We start from the raw sequence: 20,685 nt of genomic DNA on the forward strand, positions 1-20,685 counted from the left end.
GGAGGTCACTAATGTCATCATTTCAGGAGTAAGTGTGCCAATTTTTAGTGGTTAGATTCAGAAGAGTCCCTGTGGCAATGTAGGTTTCAGAAGCTATTGACGAGTGCCACTAAGACAGTATTTTTATTAAGATTCTTGCTTGAAAGTGATAGAATTCCATCCGAAATTAATTTTAACAAAAAAAAAAAAAAGGAAATTGACTGGCTTGGCATTTGCTTGCTTTGGACATGTATGTGGCTTCAGGTATGGTTGAAGCCAGGGGCTCACCTGTTAGCAGAATGGTCTGCTTACTTTGTGTTAGCTCTGCTTTTTCTGTTGACTTCATTCTGCAGATTTTCCTTATGTGGTGGACAAAGGAGCTATTTTCTTCCTTATAAGAGATGCTCTTGCCAAAACCGGTTTGGCTCATTGGATAGAGCTTTGGCCTGTGGACTAAAAGGTTTGATTATGGTCAAAGGCATGTACCTTGGTTGTGGGCACATCCCCAGTGGGGTTAGGGGGGTGTGCAGGAGGCACTGATCGATGTTTCTATCTCTCTCCCTTCCTCTCTGTAAAAAAATCAATAAAATATATATTTTTTTTAAAGGAGAGAGATGCTCTTCTGATAATACCACAGGTAAGGCCACGTTGTTAAATCCTTTTCATTTTACACATGCAAACCCAAGGCCCAGATAACCTGCTAAGTGCCATTCAACAATTTAGTGATGAGGGAACAAATGGTAATAGTCCGTAATACAGAATGTTTTTTGTTCACTGATGCATTCCTGTTTGGGTACCGATCACCTCCTAAATTTGCATACTGCTGTATTCTTATAAATCCTAGAGAAAAACATCTACAGTATTTTCTTATTGCAAAGTTATTAATATTCAAAAAAACAAAGACATAAAAAGAACCTTAAATACCACTGAGTTTCCTGTTGTAATATTGAATGGTCTTCACTCTCCCACCATCTTTGGTCACCACGATCTTACCTACAGCTAATTGTATGGCAGCTATTTCACTCTTCTAGGGAAAACTTTTTGTTCAGAGATACCTGACAGTGTTCCCAATATTTAATTTAAACATTCTGCCAAATTCTTCAGGTTCTGAGAGGTTCAGAAAGACCACTGAGCATCTTTTATTCTCAGCCATCAGCAAAAATAAAAGGGCCTTTGGCAAAATCTTTTGAATTGCCTGTGAATTGCTTGCTACTAGACCTGCAACTTGTCATCACCAGGAATCACTCCACCTCTAATATCTACTATTTTTCTTTATTAAGGTATTACATATGTGCCCTTATCCCCCCAAGGGGATATTTATTTATTGATTTCAGAGAAAGGAAGAAATGGAAGCATCAATGAGAGAGAATCATCAACTGGCTGCTTCCTGCATGCCCCCTACTGGGGATCAAGCCTGAAACCTGGGAATCCAATGGTGATATCCTGGTTCATGGGTGCATGTCAACCAGTGAGCCACACAACTGGCTACCTCTGGTATCTCAATACCAGAGTCTTAATGACATACAACTGGTTTTCTAACACTCTTATTTCAACCATTTTCTTCTTGTTACTTTCACGTGCCATGACTCCTGTGTTCGTTCGGGTCTGCAGAGAAGCGGATGCTAAGACAAGATTAGACCGTAAAAGGTTTCCAGAGAAGGGAGCGGAGCAGAAGGCATGATGTACTTCAGGCTGTGCCGGCAGGACTCTGGGAGGAGAAAGGGAAGGAAGACTGGATAGGAAGTTCTGGACCACAGCAAATTCCAAGAAAGGTTTAGCCAGGACAAGAGGGAGGGAGTTCTTGAGCAGAAGTTGTGTGCGTCACCGGACCACTAGAAACGGTTTGCTGTTTGGCATTAAACTTGGAAATTAGGTCCACAACCTCAAGATGAACCTTTTCTTACGTGCCAGTGGCCGGCCTGCGCCATGCCGAATCGTCGCCTGGAACAGCCTGTAGGAGGTGCTGCCTTAGCACAAGCAGAGTGGTGGGTTCAGGGGGAAGAAGCTACAGACATCAGTCAACCAGGCTCCGACCAGCAGACGTGGCCACGCCTACTTCCATTATACCTGACACCATCAGACTAATTTCTCATCTTAATACACAACTTTCATTCCTCTAACCATCCACATGCTCCATTGCTCCAGTCCTAAAATGACACAATAGTATAGAAACCACTAGAAATTTGGTTTCCATCCTTAGCTAGAGCCTCTGTATTATCCCTCAACTCCCACAAGTTAGCAAATCTGTCATTCTTTTTTTTTTAATTTATTGATTTTTTACAGAGGGAGAGAGATAAAGAGTTAGAAACATCGATGAGAGAGAAGTATCCATCAGCTGCCTCCTGCACACAACCCAATGGGGATGTGCCCGCAACCAAGGTACATGCCCTTGACCGGAATCGAACCTGAGACCTTTCAGTCCGATGTTCTATGCACTGCGCCAAATTGGTTTCAGCCTCTTCCATTTGTCTGAAGTGACACTGCCTGATATCGATCAGAGTATGTACCACTTGTAAGCCATTAATTCATGTTTTAACCCCGGCATGTGTTTATATTATATTTATATTACTATACTCAATTCCTTTTATGTAGGCTAAGAGGAAAATGTGCTTCTGGGGTGTTTGGATCCAATTCAGTTTCCTAAAAGCCATCAGGTAATACCTCTGAAATACATTTAAAATGTTTCTCAGCTGACATTCTTCTAAGCTAGTAACAAATTTAGGCTTAAAGAACAGGACTAGGAAAGAAACAGTGAGGAGGAAGACTGAATGACATTATGAAGATTAGGCAGATTATGTAACAGCAGGAATTTTAAGAGGAAAAAAAGGATTTGGTTTCCAGCCAGATTGATTTGTAAACCAATGACAATAGTAGAGAAGTTGGGAAGAACTAATTTGGCTAAGTGTTCAGAATATACCCTACAAAGAGTTACTTAGTAATATGCTAACAACTCTAATTTAGATTATATGTCTCAGCTGAAAGAAAGTAGCTACTTCTATGACCTAAGAAAATATTCCTTTAAAAATATATATATATCTATATATATAGATATATATATATATATATATATATATATCGATATATCTATATCTATATCTATATCTATATATATATAATTAATTTTAGAGAGGAAAAGGGAGAGGGAGAGATCAAAACATCAATGAGAGAGAATCATGGATTGGCTACCTCCTGCATGCTCCCCACTGGGGATTGAGCCCACAACTCAGGCATGTGCCTGCCCTTGACTGGAATCAAACCCAGGACCTTTCAGTTTGCAGGCCGAAGCTCTATCCACTGAGCCAAACCAGTTAAGATAAAAAAAATATTCTTTCTTCTTTTTAAAAAAAATTTACTTTATTGATTTTTTACAGAGAGAAAGGGGAGGGGAATAGAGTTACAAACATCAATGAGAGAGAAACATCGATCAGCTGCCGCCTACACACTCCCTACTGGGTATGTGCCCGCAACCAAGGTACATGTCCTTGACCAGAATCGAACCTGGGACCCTTGAGTCAGCAAGCTGACACTCTATCCAAATTGGTTAGGGCAAGAAAATATTCTTAATTTCATTTAGGTTCATGTAGTAAAGGTCTAAGTTCAGATAAACTTTCTTGATAGAACAAAAATGCAAGAGACTTTTAATAACATTCTGAATTATTTATTGAATGTACATTGACCATACATGACGGAATTTAAAATGAATAAGTTAGGGTCAACTTTGTTCCATTTGAAACAACCATAAAAAAAAATCATAAAATCTTATTTAAAACATTTTCATTTCTAAAAAGTGCAAACCATTTTAAAATTAATGTAATTGCACAGTATTTGTTAATTCTTTTAACAAACTGAAGAGTAAAACAAATCAGTTTCATTTACTTTCTCATTTTAAAAATGGACACTTTGCCCCCAGAGGATGCAAAAATCAACAGTGAAAGTGGAATATTTAAAATAATGCAATGTATTTGACTAACGGGATTTTTAAAAGTAAATTTCATCTGGTAATTCCATACAACTACCGGTATGTTGACAGTAGATAGGAATTTAAAACAAACAAATCTAAGCTGATCAAATCCACAATTAAGTGAAGTTTTCATTTTATTCAGTTGTAAATAAAATAGCAGCCATTGTTTTATCCAATGCACTAATGGTATCAACTTTGGAAGAAATTATCTACCTTGTTTGTGAAAAGCAAGAATAGTTAGGTACCTTCCGTTGAAACACTGTGAGCTTTAAAAACTTAGTTCTTTTTCAACTGCTTTATAATTTCCAAATAAAATAAACGGCTCCAGCCGCTCTCTTGGCAGTCCAGTTTCTTATATGATTACATCTTCCATGAAGTCATCATACAGCCACTTAAAGGTGTGATCTTTGGAACATTCTATTGTTTCAAAAAGGCATTTAAAGTCTGAAGGATACATGTCTATTATTTTTATATTTTTATCTTGATCCATTTCCTTCAATATGTCCATTGCATCAATTGGACTCAATGAACTGCAAAAAAAAATTCAAAGTAAATTGTTAAATCTTTTTCATAACAACTATCAGTTAATATGGAGTAAAAATGCCTTCCAACCCCAATTTAAAATGTCTATCTTATTATATGTAATTAACCTTATTTAGTGTAAGAGCTTGCATATGATATATAGCTTTAACTATGTTTATTCCTAAAGTTTCATGGCAGATATAGGTGTTAACATGTTCTAATCAATTCCTACACAAAATTCCAGTTTAACAATTAAAAAATCCTTTTCTACCTCTTTTCAAAAATATTTTTAACTCCATTTGACTTCATGTAAAACTCTGCTATCTGGCAGTTTCAAAGGGAATAACCTTTCACATTTTTATTTAAAACCCAGTGGTCCCACGGAAACTGGCTTGGCTCAGTGGATAGAGCGTTGGCCTGCGGACTGAAAGGTCCCAGGTTCGATTCCGGTCAAGGGCATGTACATTGGTTGTGGGCACTTCCCTGGTAGGCGGTGTGCAGGAGGCAGCTGGTTGATATTTCTAGCTCTCTATCCCTCTCCCTTCCTCTCTGTAAAAAAATCAATAAAATATATATATTTTTAAATAAAACTTAGTGACCTGGTACACGAATTCCTGCACACTGAAAGAAAATTAACTAGAAGAAGAAATATTTTAATATCGCTATTTGCCTTTTCTCTATAGAAGTGTCAACCAAATTCACGATCAACAATGACAGATGGAAACATGTGTGATTGGCACCAGCAAGAGCTTTATATGTATCACACATATGCAAGTCAACTTAGTCTTTTATAGATATAGAATAAACTTGCTTCATTAGACCTGCTTTCTGATTTGGCTAAACTTTTTCCAGCCCAGTGAAGCACCCCAACTTCTTCTTTTTTTTAAAGAATGGATTTTTTTCCTTTTTTTTTTTTTTTTTTTTTAATATATTTTATTGATTTTTCACAGAGAGAAAGGGAGAGGAATAGAGAAAGAATCATCGACCAGCTGCCTCCTGCACACCCCCTACTGGGGATGTGCCCACAACCAATGCACATGCCCTTGACTGGAATCGAACCTGGGACCTTTCAGTCCACAGACCGAAGCTCTATCCACTGAGCCAAACCGGTTTCGGCCCAACTTCTTTTTCAGATAATTGTCAGCAACACAGAAGTAAATATCAACATGAAGCAGATAATTATTATAGATCACGCAGGGAGAACAAAGGGTAAAATATTGAATTGCAGCATTGTTTGACTATTCTGTGCAGTGAGAAAACCTGAAGTCATTTTCAAGGTCCACCATTTCTTACTTCTTTTCAGTTGGGTCAAGTTTCTAAATTTTCTAAATCTATGTTTTCCAGCTAATGAAAAGAAAATAGGATTCCACCAAGTCTCCTATCTACCTACTTCAGGACTTCTGTGAGGATCAAATGAGATGAGGCAGGGAAAATGCTTCACAGACGTGTGGTTAAAGTGTGATATGTTTCCACCCGGTTATAAAGCAAGTCGTGTTCCTGGACTGAAGAAATTGCAAGAAGGCTAGTCGTTGCTATGGAGAGGAAGCCAGGTGTTGGTTTGTGACATCATTACCTGGATGGACACGTAGCATATTAGCCTTTTACATATATAGATTACTGATAAATAGAAAGCAGAAAACTGCCTTATGTAGTAGCCTATCAAGAAACCATCATTGAATCTCTGACACTAAGAGATAAACAACTGCAATAAAATATTTTGGCAGAAAATATTTCCAATACTTTTTCATTTTGAATGGAATCATCACAGATGGAAATATGCTTTCAATTCACAGAGATCTCAAAAGGAATTTTGAACATTTAGCACCACAGTTTACCACATTTGTTCCTTAATTTCATATACATATATACTCAATATATATATTAAAAGCATAATATGCTAATTAGACCGGATAGCCAGAAGACCTTCTGTACAAAGCCGGGGCTGCGAGGGCTAAGGAAGCTGCTGCGGCAGCGAAGGCTGAGGCAAGCCACAGTAGCTGTGAGGGTGGAGCTCCTTGCATGAAACTCAGGCATTGGGCCTCTAGTATATGTATTTGGTGAGTGTGGCTAGATGATTGACTTTATTAATTTTTATCTTTATTGTTTAAAGTATTATAGTTTTCCTCCATTTGTTCCCCATTGATCCCCCTCCATCCTATTCCTTCATCCCACCAGACAACCATTATCAGAAGGGGACAAGATAAAAAAAAACAGTGGATTATTTTTACTGGCCTATTATCATTTTCAATGTTTATTTTTACATAGATTTTGTTCAATTAACAGCTTATTCAGTTACATATTTAATGATGATCAAATTAATTAAATGTTTTTGTATTTGTGATCAAATTAATTTAAATAATTATTAACCTTTGCTCATCCTGACAATACTCTGAAATGAACATGGGCTGCTGGTTACAAGATGTAATGCATCACTCACAAAACTGTTCACATCAGCCCTACATAAAGATTACACTTCGGTGAATACAAATGAGGCAGTAACTCTTTTTACCAAGCTTTACATATAAACAAAAATTTTGGTTCAGGGCAAGGAAATCAGGGTGGTACAATGATCCATCCCTACTCTGGTTAGGAAATAGGACCCATAAGAACAGGCAGTGTAGCCCCAGCTGGTTTGGCTCAGAGAATAGATCGTCGGACTGGGACTAAAGGGTCCCAGGTTAAATTCCAATCAAGGGCACATGCCCGGGTTGTGTGCTCGATCCCCAGTAGGGGGCATACAAAAGGCAGCCGATCAAGGATTCTTTCTCATCATTGATATTTCTATCTCTATCTCCCTTCCCTTCCTTTCTGAAATATATATATATATGTAATATATATACATATAAAACAGGCAATGCCAAAGTAGGTGGTGGGTATGCCATCAATCATGCCAACTTTCTCCATCCTAGCCAGTGGCAAGCAACTCCTTCTTCATGAAGAAAAAAAATAACTCAGGAGATTTCATGGAAAATATAATTATACTTTTCTCAAAATGTGTGCCAGGCAGGAGGAAGTATTAATATTTTGGAGAAACAGATGTTTATATTTTTTGTATCTTGATTAACAGAGTGAGGTATCTGACAATACTCTGAAATGAACATGGGCTGCTGGTTACAAGATGTAATGCATAATTCACAAAACTGTTCACATCAGCCCTACATAAAGATTACACTTCGGTGGATACAAATGAGGCAGTAACACTTTTTACCAAGCTTTACATAGAAACAAAAATTTTTGATACAAAAAATATAAAAATTGGACCTCTAACATGAAAGTATAATTCTCATTAAATTGCTACTTTATCACTTGCTTTTATTCTTGTTACTTACGTTAAGTGGTCGATTAGCTTGCCATGGCGCTTCAAAAAACACTGCTTTGTCATGTGAAAAAATACATCGTAATTAACAGATGTTAACTGTTGTGAAAATAAATCTTTATGAGGAGTCAATTGAATAAGACACAGGTTCTGTTGTACTTGCTGTTCTGATGATTCCTGGAAAGGAGGCAAAATAAATTGTGTTATAAAATATTGCCAGAGCAAGGCATGGTTCACTCGCATTCAACCGCCAAACCCTAAATGTCCCCCTTGAACAATTCTTTTTTTTTTTTTTTAATATATTTATTGATTTTTTACAGAGAGGAAGAGAGAGGGATAGAGAGTTAGAAACATTGATGAGAGAGAATCATCCATCAGCTGCCTCTTGCATCACCCCCACTGGGGGCGTGCCCCCAACCAAGGTACATACCCTTGACTGGAATCGAACCCGGGACCTTTCAGTCCGCATGGGCCGTCTCAGCCCCCTTGAACAGTTCTTACAGCTCTGCCAAGAATGCAAGGCCCTAAGCGCTCTTTCCCTGGGCCAGTTCCCAAGGGCTGCAGCGAGCCACTGTGAGGGGTGAGGAACACCTCTCGAGGACAAAAGCAGGCTTGCTTACTGTTTACCACAAAACTGTACATGACAAGGTGGCACGTTCCATTCCCCAGGGCACGTTTTCATTTTAATCTCTAACACACAACATAGCTGCCCCCTTGTGGGGACAAGATGGCCAGCAGGGGAGGGCAGTTGTGAGCAATCAGGCCAGCAGGGGAGGACAGTCGGGAGGGATCAGGCCTGCAAGGGAGAGCAGTTGGGGGCTATCAGGCCGGAAAGGGAGGATAGTCAAGGGAGACGAGGCCAGCGGGGAAGGGCAGTTAAGGGAGACCAGGCTGGTAGGGGAGGGTAGTCAAGGGAGACCAGGCCTGCAGGGAAAGGCAGTTGGGAGCAACCAGGCCTGCAGGGAAAGGCAGTTGGGAGCAACCAGGCCTGCAAGAAGGTTAGTTGGGGGCAACCAGGCCTGCAGGGGAGGGCAGCTGGGGGGCAATCAGGCCTGCATGGGAGGCAGTTGGGACAACCAGGCCTGCAGGGAAGGGCAGTTGGGGAGGACCAGGCCTGCAGGGGAGGGCATTTGGGAGCGACCAGGCCTGCAGGGGAGAGCAGTTGGGAGGGACCAGGCCTGCAGGGAAGGGCAGTTAAGGGTGACCAGGCTGGCAGGGTGGGGCAGTTAGGGGCAATCGGGCAGACAGGGAAGCAGTTAGGCGTTGATCAGGCTGGCAGAGGAGTGGTTAGAGTTGATCAGGCTGGCAGGCAGAAGCAGTTAGGGGCAATCAGACAGGCGAGCATTTGGGAGCCAGCAGGCCTGGATTACGAGAGGGATGTTCGACTGAGGTCAGGCCAAAAAAGGGATCTCAGATTGAAGAGGATGCAGGCTGGGATGAAGGACATCCCTCCTCTCCATCACCACCCCCCCATGCATGAATTTCCTGCACCAGGCCTCTAGTCTTAATATAAAGTAAATGGAAGATCACTTTATAACATCATCACTTTGGTTCTTTAGAAGGGAAAAAAACTAATATAATAAAAGGCCCACCTCCTGGGTAAGAAATAGATGTACCTGTTAGTAACTACATTATTATTAGTTAGTAAGCAGAATTATTACAAATTTCTGATTAACTAATAAAGTATAAAATTTTGTTTTTAGTTTACCAAATTAAATGGATAGAATGATTACATTTTCCAAATTTGAGATGTATCTTCATTTCAAAAGAGATAAAAGTGGAAATCAGATCCTGCATAAGTCTATTACCATCCTCTGTATAAATGGCTGAGAAATGCACATCTTTTCCAAAGTAATTTAACTTATTAAAAGCAACAAGATATGTGTAAAGAACATTTCTAGATATTCTAAAATTTAAATAAACACAGAATGCCAGATAATCTTAAAGAAAACCACTTAGAGGGAAAGTATTCATTTATTACCTTACTCTGTGGCTTTTCCTGCTGCACACTCTGACTGCTTATGTCAAATGATGACCAAGGTTCCTGGAGGGAAGTTAAACGAAAACATTTTTTTTAGTGCTCTGTGGTCAAATAATCCCAGATGCTTTGGAGGAAAAAAAAAAATCAAAGCTAAAATCAAACGAAATAATCTTCTAACAACTAAGTATGCCCATTAAAGGGCTTCATGTCTTCCGGGACAAAATCAATGATGGGACTCCACGCACTAAATCCTTGGAAGAACGAGGGCTCATAAAACATGTAAACACATATTATATAAAATGTTTATTCTGCCGAAACCAGTTTGACTCAGTGGATATAGCATAGGTCCCAGGTTTGATTCCAGTCAAGGACATGTACCTTGGTTGCAGGCACATCCCCAGTGGGGGGTGTGCAAGAGGCAGCTGATCAATGACTCTCTCACTGATGTATCTAACTCTATCACTCTCCCTTCTTCTCTGTAAAAAGTCAATAAAATATATATATTTTTAAATGCTTATTCTACATCCTATTATCATAAAAATGTGCAGATTATGGTGTGAAAGTAGCATTTATTAATTTTTCTTACTCTGCAGGCTCCAACTATTAACTATGGTAGCCACAAGGGCCACTGAACACTTAGAATGAGTCCAGTTTGAATTGAGATGCTATAAAATACACAGTGGATTTCAAAGGCCTAATACACACAACACACACATACACACACAATGTAAATTATGTAAAAATTCTAAAATATTGGTTACACGCTAAAATGATATTTTGAATTGAGGTTAAATAAAAAATTTAAATTATTTACCTGTTTCTTTTTGACTTGTTATAATGTGGCTACTAAAAATGTAAAATTCATGTGTGGCTCACATTATACAACTCTGATTTTGCCTAAAGAAATAAACTAAAACAACAAGGGGCAGGGATGCTCTATAAGGAAGTGTCACAGTTGCCATTAAAAACTTAAAAAGTTATGTGACAAGGGAAAAAACTTATAATTAAGTATTTGCTATTAAGTAGGAAAAAATAAGATACAAAATAATATAATCTACACTATATAAAGAAAACAAATAGAAAAAGTAAAAAAGTAAAAAATGCCACAAATGTCAACAGTAGTGACACCTGGATGGTAGAACTGTGGTGATTGTTTTATTCTTCTCTTTTGTTCTTTTACATGTCTTACAGTCTTAAAATGAATATACATTATTTTTATAATCAAAGAAAAGCATAACTATGGGTCTAGTAATAATTAATGTCGTTTTTTAACATTCGTTTAAAATCTTGCTTGGCGTTGACTTGTATTGACATAACCTTCAAACACGTGGTATCTACAGAACGTGTGAAGTGCAATTAACAAGTTTTGCTTGAAAATGTTTGTGTTTGGTTTGGTTTTTGTTGCAAAACTAGGGCTAAGAAGATGGCGAATGAAGAGCATATTCAGCACTGTATGCTTTACGAGTTCCAATTAGGAAGAAAAGCAAGCGAGGCTGCAAAAAACATCTGTAGTGCTCTTGGTCAAGATGCAGTTAGCGCCAGGAAATGCCAGCGTTGGTTTGAGAAATTTCGCGAGGGAAATTTTTCGTTAGATGACAAGAGTGGTCGAGGCCGTGTGTCCAATTTTGATCAAGAAGCTCTTCAAGCTCTTTTGGTGCAAAATCCTCAAATTACCCAACAAGAGCTTGCGACAACTTTAAATTGTTCACAAAAAACAATTTCCAATCAATTGCGTGCACTTGGCAAAGTCCAAAAGTTTGGAAAATGGGTTCCTCATGAGTTGACTGACAACAACCGTAATCAAAGAGTCACAATTTGCAGTTCGCTCCTCTCTCGTCAAAAACCATTTGCCGTTTTTAGAGCAAATTGTACCTGAGATGAAGAATGGGTGCTGTATGTTAATTTGAAAAGGCAGCCTCAATGGTTGGACAAAAATGAGGCTCCACAGCCCACGCCAAAACCTGACTTGCATGCGAAAAAAATGATGTTGTGTGTTTGGTGGAATTTTAAAGGAATTCTTCATTATGAACTTTTACCATCTAACCAAACCATTACAAGTGCAGTGTATAGTGCCCAATTGGAAAGGTTAGCCCAAGCTTTAAGAGAAAAAGAACCCGCGCTGATTAATCGGAAGGGCGTAATTCTTCACCATGATAACGCACGACCGCATACTGCAAGAATCACTGCTGAAAAACTGCGCCAGTTGGAATGGGAAGTTCTCCCTCAACCTGCATATTCTCCTGATATTGCCCCTTCCGATTACCATTTGTTTCGTTCTTTGCAAAACTTTCTTCTTGGAAAAAATTTAATAATGAAGAATGCCTCAAAAATGCATTGACCGAATTTTTTGCATCAAAATCACAAGAATTTTACAACAGAGGGATTAAAATGCTTCCTGAGCGTTGGGCACAAATAGTAGAAAACAACGGCAACTACATTGTTGATTAAATTTTGTTGTATTGTTTAAATAAATTCGATTTAAAGAAGTATTAGAAAACGACATTAATTATTACTAGACCTAATACTTCTGACAAAAAACAACAGGACAAAGTATATTCCACAGCCCAGCCAGTGTAGCTCAGTGGTTGAACATCGACCTATGAACTAAAAGGTCACTGGTTCAATTTCCGGTCAGAGCACGTGCCTGGGTTTCTGGCTTGATCCCCAGTAGGGGGCATGCAAGAGGCAGCCAATCAATGATGTTTCTTTGATCAATGTTTCTATTTCTCTCCCTTCCTCTCTTTCTAAAAATCAATATAAACATACTAAAAAAAAACACACAAAACATATTCCACAGTTGGAAAAAATAATAAGATTGATCTTGAATTTTTCTCCATTCACTGTTCACTAACATGTAAGCTCTCTGAAAACAATCCAGCGCCCTGTTGAAACTTTTTTATTTTATTAGTGTCCTGTTTTTTCCCCTGGCCTGTGGAGATTTACAACCACTCTACTCACCACATGCAGAAGCTTCACGTCATAAGCTACTTGCCAGAGCACACTTAATGCGTAGTATAGGTTAGGGTTCTGGGGGTTCGCCATCATCCTCTGGGAGGAAGAAAACAGAAGGCACTTGTTACACAAAACTACAATCAATCAAAACCAAATGTTGTTTCAACAATAATACCTTGATAGTCTCTAGAAATTAAAGAAAAATAGAACATAAAATCTTAACTGTAACCATTTCAAAGAAGAGAAGGCCTTTTAAGGTTTCATATTGGAACACAATGGAGATCGCAAAAATCTCATTTTAAAAAAATGTTTTGTGGAGGAGAGGCATATGATCCAGCAATTTCACTTTTCCATATATATCCAAAATAATTGAAAACAGGGACTCAGAGATATTTGCACACAGATGTTCATTGCAGCATTGTCCACCATAACCTAAAAGTGGAAGCAACCCAAGAGTCCATTTATAGATGAATAGATAAAATATTAGTCAAGTACTTGTGAGAAACCTACCTGGGATTCCAGTTCATTAAAAAACAAATTCAGCTGTACTCGTCCATATCTATATATAGAAGTACAGGAATATATGTCATGTAAAACTTTCCAAATCATCTTTTTCTCATTTTTAGTTGGGAAGATTCCAACGACTTTCAAAGGGATACCTGTTAAGTATACAAGCAAGAATATTTGAATAAATTCTTAACACTTTTTTCCTGTGATTATAGTTTGTTGAGTCAAACTAAGTTAACAAACTATATAAATTTTCTTTCAATTAAAACTAAGCCTCAACATGTTTCCATGATATGAACTTGCTCTTTGCACAACTGCTCAGATTACTTGTGTCTAAGTGATGGGAAAGCAATAGTAGTCAACTTAAGAGTCCTAGCCAGTTTGGCTCAGTGTAAGAGCAGCAGCTGTGAACCCAAAGGTCTCGGGTTCAATTCTGGTCAAGGTGTAAAAAATAGGGCAGCCACTATATATCAAAGACATGTACCTCAGTTGCAGGCTGCTCCCAGGCCCGGGCCCTGGTCAGGGCGCATGCAGGAGGCAACCAATCGATGTTTCTCTCACATTGATATTTCTCTCGGTCTTTCCCTCTCTCTTCCACTCTCTCTCAAAAATAAATAAATAAATAAGTAAATAAGTTAATGGAAAAATGTCCTCGATGAGGATTTTTTTAAAAATCAGCTTAACAGCATGTGAGCATAAATTGTACAGGACATATTACATACAAATCTCATCAACAAAGTAGGTGCACTGCTAGAGATAGCTGGCCAATTATAAGGTATTTGTTTTAGTAAATTACAACAATTACCATTTGACCAAGAAAGTGTTTCTATTCCCAATTCTTGAAAAAGCAACTTTGAATTCACAACAGGTTTTATCACTCCAAAACTTCTAGGGTCCAGTTTGAAGAAATCGGTGTGGAGCACATGCAGTTTCCCACCCAGCTCTTTTCCTAGGGACTAAAGAGAAACAGATAAAATGTTAATATTTCAGTGTTATGTAATATTATCCTATACTAGAGGCCCAATGCATGACATTCATACACAGGGGCGGGGACTGTCCCGCAGTCCAGCCTGCACCATCTCCAATACGATACCCGTCAGGAGATGTCTGAAACCAGCAGAAAGACATCCCTCTCACAATCCAGGACCACTGGCTCCTAACCACTCACCTGCCTGCCTGCCTAGTGCCCCCAACTGCCCTTCCCTGCCAAGTTGGTTGTCATCAACGGCTCTTCCCTGCTGGCCTGGTAGTCCCAACTGCCTTCCCCTGCAGGCCAGTTCACCCCCAGTTAATACTGCCCTCCCCTGCCGGCCTGATCTCGTCCCCAACTGCTCTCCCCTACCAGCCTGGTCGCCATCAACGGCCCTCCCGTCAGCCTGGTTGCCCCCAACTGTCCTCCTCTGCAGGCCTGGTCACCCTTAACCCCCTGCCAGCTTGATCTTTCCCTTAACTCCTCTCCTCTGCTGGCCTGATCACCCCTAAACTGCCTCTGCCTCGGCCCCCATCACCATGGCTTTACCCAGAATTCGGAAATCTGGAAGATGGCCTGTCGACCCAGTCTAATTGGCATATTACCCTTTTATTAGTACAGATAATAAAAGGCTAAAATGCAAATCAATCCAAACCTGGAACTACCATTCACTATGACGAGCACTGACCACCACGGGACAAACGCTCAATGTAGGAGCTGCCTGCCCCCTGGTGGTCAGTGTGCTCCCACAGGGGGGGCACTGTTCAGCCAGAAGCCCTGAGCAGGGCTCACAGCTGGGGAGCGTGATGACAGTGGTGGGAGCCTCTCCCGCCTCTAGGGCCAGGCTAAAGATGTCCACAGCCAGACACCCCCAGATTGCGAGAGGGTGCAGGCCAGGCTAAGGGACCCCCCCGAGTGCACGAATTTCATGCACAGGGCCTCTAGTTGTTTATAATAATGCAAAGACCTACTTCAAAAAGCAATTTTTTTTTTTAAATCCCCACTATAGCATATTTTCCCATTGATTTTTAGAGTGGAAGAAAGGGGAAGAGACAGAGAAAAAGAGAAACATTGATGTGAGACACATTGATTGGTTGCCTTCTGCACATACCCCAACCAGGGCCAGGATTTTGAGCCTGCAACAGAGGTACGTGCCCTTGGCGTAATCAAACCCAGGATCCTTTGTACGAGGGCTGACACTCTATCCACAGAGCCAAACCAGCCAGGGCTCAAAACACTATTCTTATAAGAAATATTAGCACCTCAATAAAGATGTAATGAAAGCAGTACTGCTATACCCTAACATTTAACAGAGTTAATACAAATGAATTAATGCCTGAAAAATACTGAAAGTACAAATTTAAAAAAACACCTTCCACAAATTCTTACTTGTTCTTACTTTATTTAATAGCATCATTAGTTTTTCGAAAAACCCCTTCACACTAATCGCCAGTTCCTTAGAAGTGGCAGCCTGGGCACAAGGGCACAGACTCTGAGACCACAGCTGGGCTCACAGAGCTGCAATCCACCTGCGAGTCATGCAAAGATGCTCACAGTCGAGAAAAACAACAAAAATATTAAAGTGAAAGGCAGGTTACTCAAGAGAGTATTACTCCTTTTTTCCTTGAAGAGTTTAATCCGTCCCTCACCAAATGAACTTAGCTCATTATGAGAGGTCACTGTCCATTTGCCACTGGATTCTTCGTTTACTTTTTCTAGACAGAGGCAACTCTAGAAGGAAATCTTTTGACTGCCCTGAGCTGCTCACCCTGCACCAGCCTGAGAACTTAGTAGTGAGAGCAAGGATTAGCTACTGACTCCATAAACTTAATTCGAAGTTACAAGAAATCAATCAGAGGAGGGCAATATGCTTTGATATGAATTTAGGTTCTCAGGCACAGAAACGTCTATTGGCATTTATCACGACTTCAATAAATTTGCAACTTAAAAGTGATGAAGTAAAAACCTAATTTTTCTTAAGCATTTGAGTTCAACCTATAAATATTATTCAATTTCTAAATCTATTACATTTCAATGATTATTTTCAGGGGGTCCCTGGAGAAAGACTAAGGGAAGGAATAAACTGGGGGTGGAAATCATGTATGTCATTAATTTTGAGATGCCTATTAGGTGATCATTAATTTTGAGATGTGACCTAAATGGGGAGGTCAGTGACGTGGTCCCAACTGAAGATGTAAGTTTGTACTTGGCCTGGTGAAGGTAATTAAAGCCAGGACTGCCGAGGAGATCTCCAGGGTCAAGTACACAGGACAAGAAGCTGAGACTAAGCCAAAGGGAAGGAAGAAAACCAGAAGTGTGTGGTGTCATGAAAAAGAGCATTCATATAATGCATAGCTTAAAAACTAATTAAACTCTGACAAATTATACTAAATATAACAATAATATAATCTCACAGTAATTAAGATAAGTCATATCTTAATCTAATTAAGGAAAGCTAATAAATTTTGAGTTTGATAGTAATGTAATAAGAATATATACTTTATTGGCTCAGTGGTAGTGCGTTGGTCTGTGGACCAAAAGGTCCTGGGTTCAATTCCGGTCAAGGGCATGTACGTTGGTTGCAGGCACATCCCCGGTGGGGGGTGTGCAGGAGGCGGCTGGTCAATATTTCTCTCTCATCAACGTTTCTGACTATCTCTCTCCCTTCCTCTCTGTAAAAAATCAATAAAATATATTTTTTTTAAAAAGAATATATACTTTAGGACTTTATACATTTTTAGTTTAGCACCTGTGATTTACCATTCAATAATTCAGACACAATAGCCAAAACTCCAGAATAATTCAAGTTGTATAATAGTGAAATCACATCTTAGAACTCTTCTTAATTGCATTTAGAATTCCAAAGCAGGAAGTAAAAAGGTCAGGAAAGACCAATAACCTTTGAGTTTCTATTGCTCATTCCGTTAAGCACTTTAGTTTATCTTATTTAAACTGCATAAGATGCTTTCCAGGTGGGAATTCACATCTCTATTTGTTTCTGGGAAAATTAAGATCAGTTTAAATTCCTTCCTTGCCCAAAGGTCTTAAAGGTTTGAAAAGGCTGTGCTCTACCCCTGCTGAAATGAGACAGTTTATAACGGAGCTGCCTTCATCAGTTTCCACAATTCAGACAGGACATATCAGTGTTCCCACCCTTCCTTGGCCACGGCCCGCCTGCCTCTCTAAAATTCCGATGCCCCACCTGTGATGTGTAATTTTTATGATTCAAACAGTGAACTGTTCCTGTGAAGAAGCCTAAAAGTCCATAAACTTGGTCTAAAACAGCTTCCAAAGGACATGGCATCCATGAAAGAGAAAAATAAAAGAACGAACAGAGGAAGTGCTGAGGAAGAAATTGTTAAAAAAAATAAAAAGAATGTGAAGTGATATGAGAAAATAGCAAGTAAAGTTTCAACACATAATAGAGAACTGAAATGCATAAATGTCACAATATGTATTTATATGCTGTATGAGGCCCCTGGAACCATAAGAAATGCAAAAATTTCAGTTAATAGCTCATTCTCAAATTGCCCACCTTACATATCAAATTGCCCCCCAGTGATATATCATGACTTATTATTATAGCACACAATCTGTATCATGTGTATCTCTTAGATATCCAGATAGGAAAATAAACTGTTCCTATTTGAAACACTGTTAATGTGGAAACCCAAGAATTTTATCAGGGAAATGGGAAGGGGAGGAGCTTAAAGTTAGATAAAACTCCAATCAAGTATCTTCCTTTCTTCCTTTCTTCCTTTCTTCTTTCCTTCCTTCCTCCTTTCTTTTTCCACTTTGACAGGTTACCTCCTGCATGTGCCCTAGACTTGAAGTGAACTCTCAACACTTTGGTGTGGGGGCCTGGCGCTCTAACCACTGAACACAATGGCCAGGGCAAGCATCATCCTTTAAAATCCTTTCAGGTTTTAGGAACACACTGGAGCCTTTGGGAGCCTAGAGGTATTGTCTGGTAAGAGCACCACTTTAACGTCTGTGCAAAGGTTCTATTTAAATGGTTTCTTCTCTTTTATTCTGGCAAATACATGAATTCACACAAAATTTTATTTGAATGGCTTTTCACTTCATAATAATGGTTAATAAGTTAGGGGCTGAGTAAAAGTGCTGGCGATTTTTTTTAAAAGTAAAAATGTTTACTGGAGCAAAAGCTGGTAAACCTTTTATAAATGATCAGGATAAAGCTATCCTATTTTTAATTTTCAAATTAAAATTACAGATGGCTATGTGTACTAAATCATATTTCATAATCTTGAATCTTTGAACAATTCATATTTGCTCTTTGTTTCTGAAATTCTAGCGGATTTTTAATTCAGGCTAAAACCCTAAATTATTTCCAAAGCAATCTGTTGTAGAATAACAAACATCTATACATTAATAAATAAATAAAGCAGCTGCATTTGATAGCCATTTCACAATCTTTTGTTTTCATCCTACCACTTTTAGATTTTACATGTTTTAGGAAGTTGGAATAGAAGTCTAAGCTTCCTAAACTGAATGTAGTGATTTGTAAAGGAGGGGGAGAAAGAGGAAAACAAAACAAAACAGCCTGACAATGATGCAAGAAATGTCCACATTACTGTTATGTAATCCTATCTACTACTACCAGAAGAATTCACTGGAAAATCCATTTAAGCAATGCCTTCACTCCATGCAACTGTGTCTGACCATACCAAGTCTGTCCTGCCAGGAACCTTTCAATCCCGAGTTAGTACAGCCCATTCATTGGATCGTAGTACAGCCCATCCAATCAGATTCTAAGCTCACAGACAGCAGGGGCACCCGTAGTCTGAGATGGGGAAACAAGCCTAGAAATACCTCTGTTCAAAGTCACCAAACTAGTCTGTAGCAGAGCGAGAAGCAGAACACAAATCTCAGAGCCCCAAGCTCTCCAACAATGGCAAGGGCAGTGGCTTGAACAATGTTATTTTTAGAAACTAAAAATCTACCTCCAAATGTGGAATAAAAGCTTTGTCACTTTCAAGGGCAATCACTCTGGCACCACTTTGAAGTAACGCTCTGGTCAGGATCCCAGGACCTAGAATATTAACAGAACGAAAAGGTTATTTACAAAAAACAATTTCTCCCAATATCAAAGAAAGTGGTCGTTTTACAGGTATTGCCTAATTTTAATTCTTACGTCACTCCCAAAGTTGATGTTACACTCCTTACTTACATACAAGGGGCCTGGGGTTAGAGGCAGTCACGGGCTCCAAGCTCACCATAGGTAAGCGGACTTGGCTCTGAATCCATTCTGTCCAAAACTGCAAAACCTGCGCTCCAATCACCCAAGAAGAAAAAAGGGTGTGGAGCCGCCAAACAAAAAAGTTGCCTCCAACCTACCATTGAATCGTGAACTATCCTAAATGGAACTGATTCCTCATGATAGGACACGGAGCTTTAAAAAGTTCTACTTTTTAAGAAGTCTCTAAGTCTAGTGTTCTCAGCATCCTGCTAACGGCCTCTAGATTCACGGAAGGATAAAATAAAAGTCTTGGGAGGAAGAAGATGGCATCCCCTTGGGGAGATGGTGGAATCGACGGGCATGTTCTATCAAACCATTTTTTTTAGGAAGGAAGAGGAATAGAAAGAGAGAGAAAAACATCGATCAGCTGCCTCCTGTACACCTCCCACTGGGGATATGCCCGCAACCAAGGTACATGCCCTTGACTGGAATCGAACCTGGGACCCTTCAGTCCACAGGCCGACGCTCTATCCACTGAGCCAAACCGGTTTTGGCTACCAAACCACTGTGGAACGTGCAGACTGCTCCAGAAACACCCGCAGCTCGGCGAATGCTGACCCCGTGGCAGGGCCTGTGTCCCCCGCGCCCGCGGCGGGCAGTGCAGTCTGCAGAGCCAGGAGCACCCGCGAGCACAGCCCGGGCCGGACTCACCTGGGTTGATCTCCAGGATGAGGTCGCAGCCGTCGTCTCTCAGCAGGAGCCGCGCCACGGTCTCGGCCAGGCTCGGGCTGAGTACGTACCGCTTGGACTCCAGGCGGCTCCTGGGCACCCCGGGGGGCAGGTCTCTGAGGCCCTCCCGGGGCGCCAGCTTCGGCGGGAAACCAGACAAACTGCGGCGGCTCCTCGCCGGGACACCCTTCCATCTCGCCGCCGCTGCTGCCGCCGCTCCGGACCTCCAAAGGCAAAGGCGAGTGGCGCCGGCAAAGGCCGGCAGCGCCAGCCGCGGAGAGAGCCCCGCCATGGGGGCCCACATCCTCACACGCCGGGGTCTGCCCCAATGTCACCCGGAGTCATTACCGCAGCCGCCACCTCCACTCCGGGAGCCCCACGTGCAGGGCTCACCCCACCACCTGACACAGGCCAGGCTGGCTGCAGCCACCACTACCGAACAACCGCGCAGGCGCACACCCTCTCCGGGCTCTTTCCTCACTTCCGCTTTTGGCCAAGCGGACTGACGACGAGACAGACCTTCTAGGCTGCGAACTCTATGGTCGCCCGCCCTCCGCGCGTCCTCTCT

General features: G+C 40.5%; 1 protein-coding gene across 2 annotated transcripts; it reads right to left on the bottom strand.

Moving 5' to 3' along the window:
• Window positions 1–3,744: 3,744 nt before the first annotated feature.
• Window positions 3,745–20,567, bottom strand: TFB2M (transcription factor B2, mitochondrial). Of its 2 annotated transcripts, XM_045587137.1 has the most exons (9): window positions 20,331–20,567; window positions 20,100–20,297; window positions 19,153–19,241; window positions 14,024–14,174; window positions 13,222–13,370; window positions 12,718–12,807; window positions 9,760–9,822; window positions 7,792–7,955; window positions 3,745–4,470 (listed from the first exon to the last, which is right to left on the bottom strand). In XM_045587137.1, exons 1-9 carry the CDS (start codon window positions 20,419–20,421, stop codon window positions 4,293–4,295), a joined length of 1,173 nt encoding a protein of 390 aa, XP_045443093.1. In that variant the 5' UTR covers window positions 20,422–20,567; the 3' UTR covers window positions 3,745–4,292. The 2 variants fall into 2 exon arrangements, with proteins under 2 accessions (XP_045443093.1, XP_036309260.1); XM_036453367.2 differs by having other exon boundaries at window positions 20,100–20,567.
• Window positions 20,568–20,685: the final 118 nt, after the last annotated feature.

Source organism: Pipistrellus kuhlii, unplaced genomic scaffold (genome assembly GCF_014108245.1).
Source record: "Pipistrellus kuhlii isolate mPipKuh1 unplaced genomic scaffold, mPipKuh1.p scaffold_m20_p_25, whole genome shotgun sequence".
In the NCBI taxonomy this organism is placed as follows: domain Eukaryota; kingdom Metazoa; phylum Chordata; class Mammalia; order Chiroptera; family Vespertilionidae; genus Pipistrellus; species Pipistrellus kuhlii.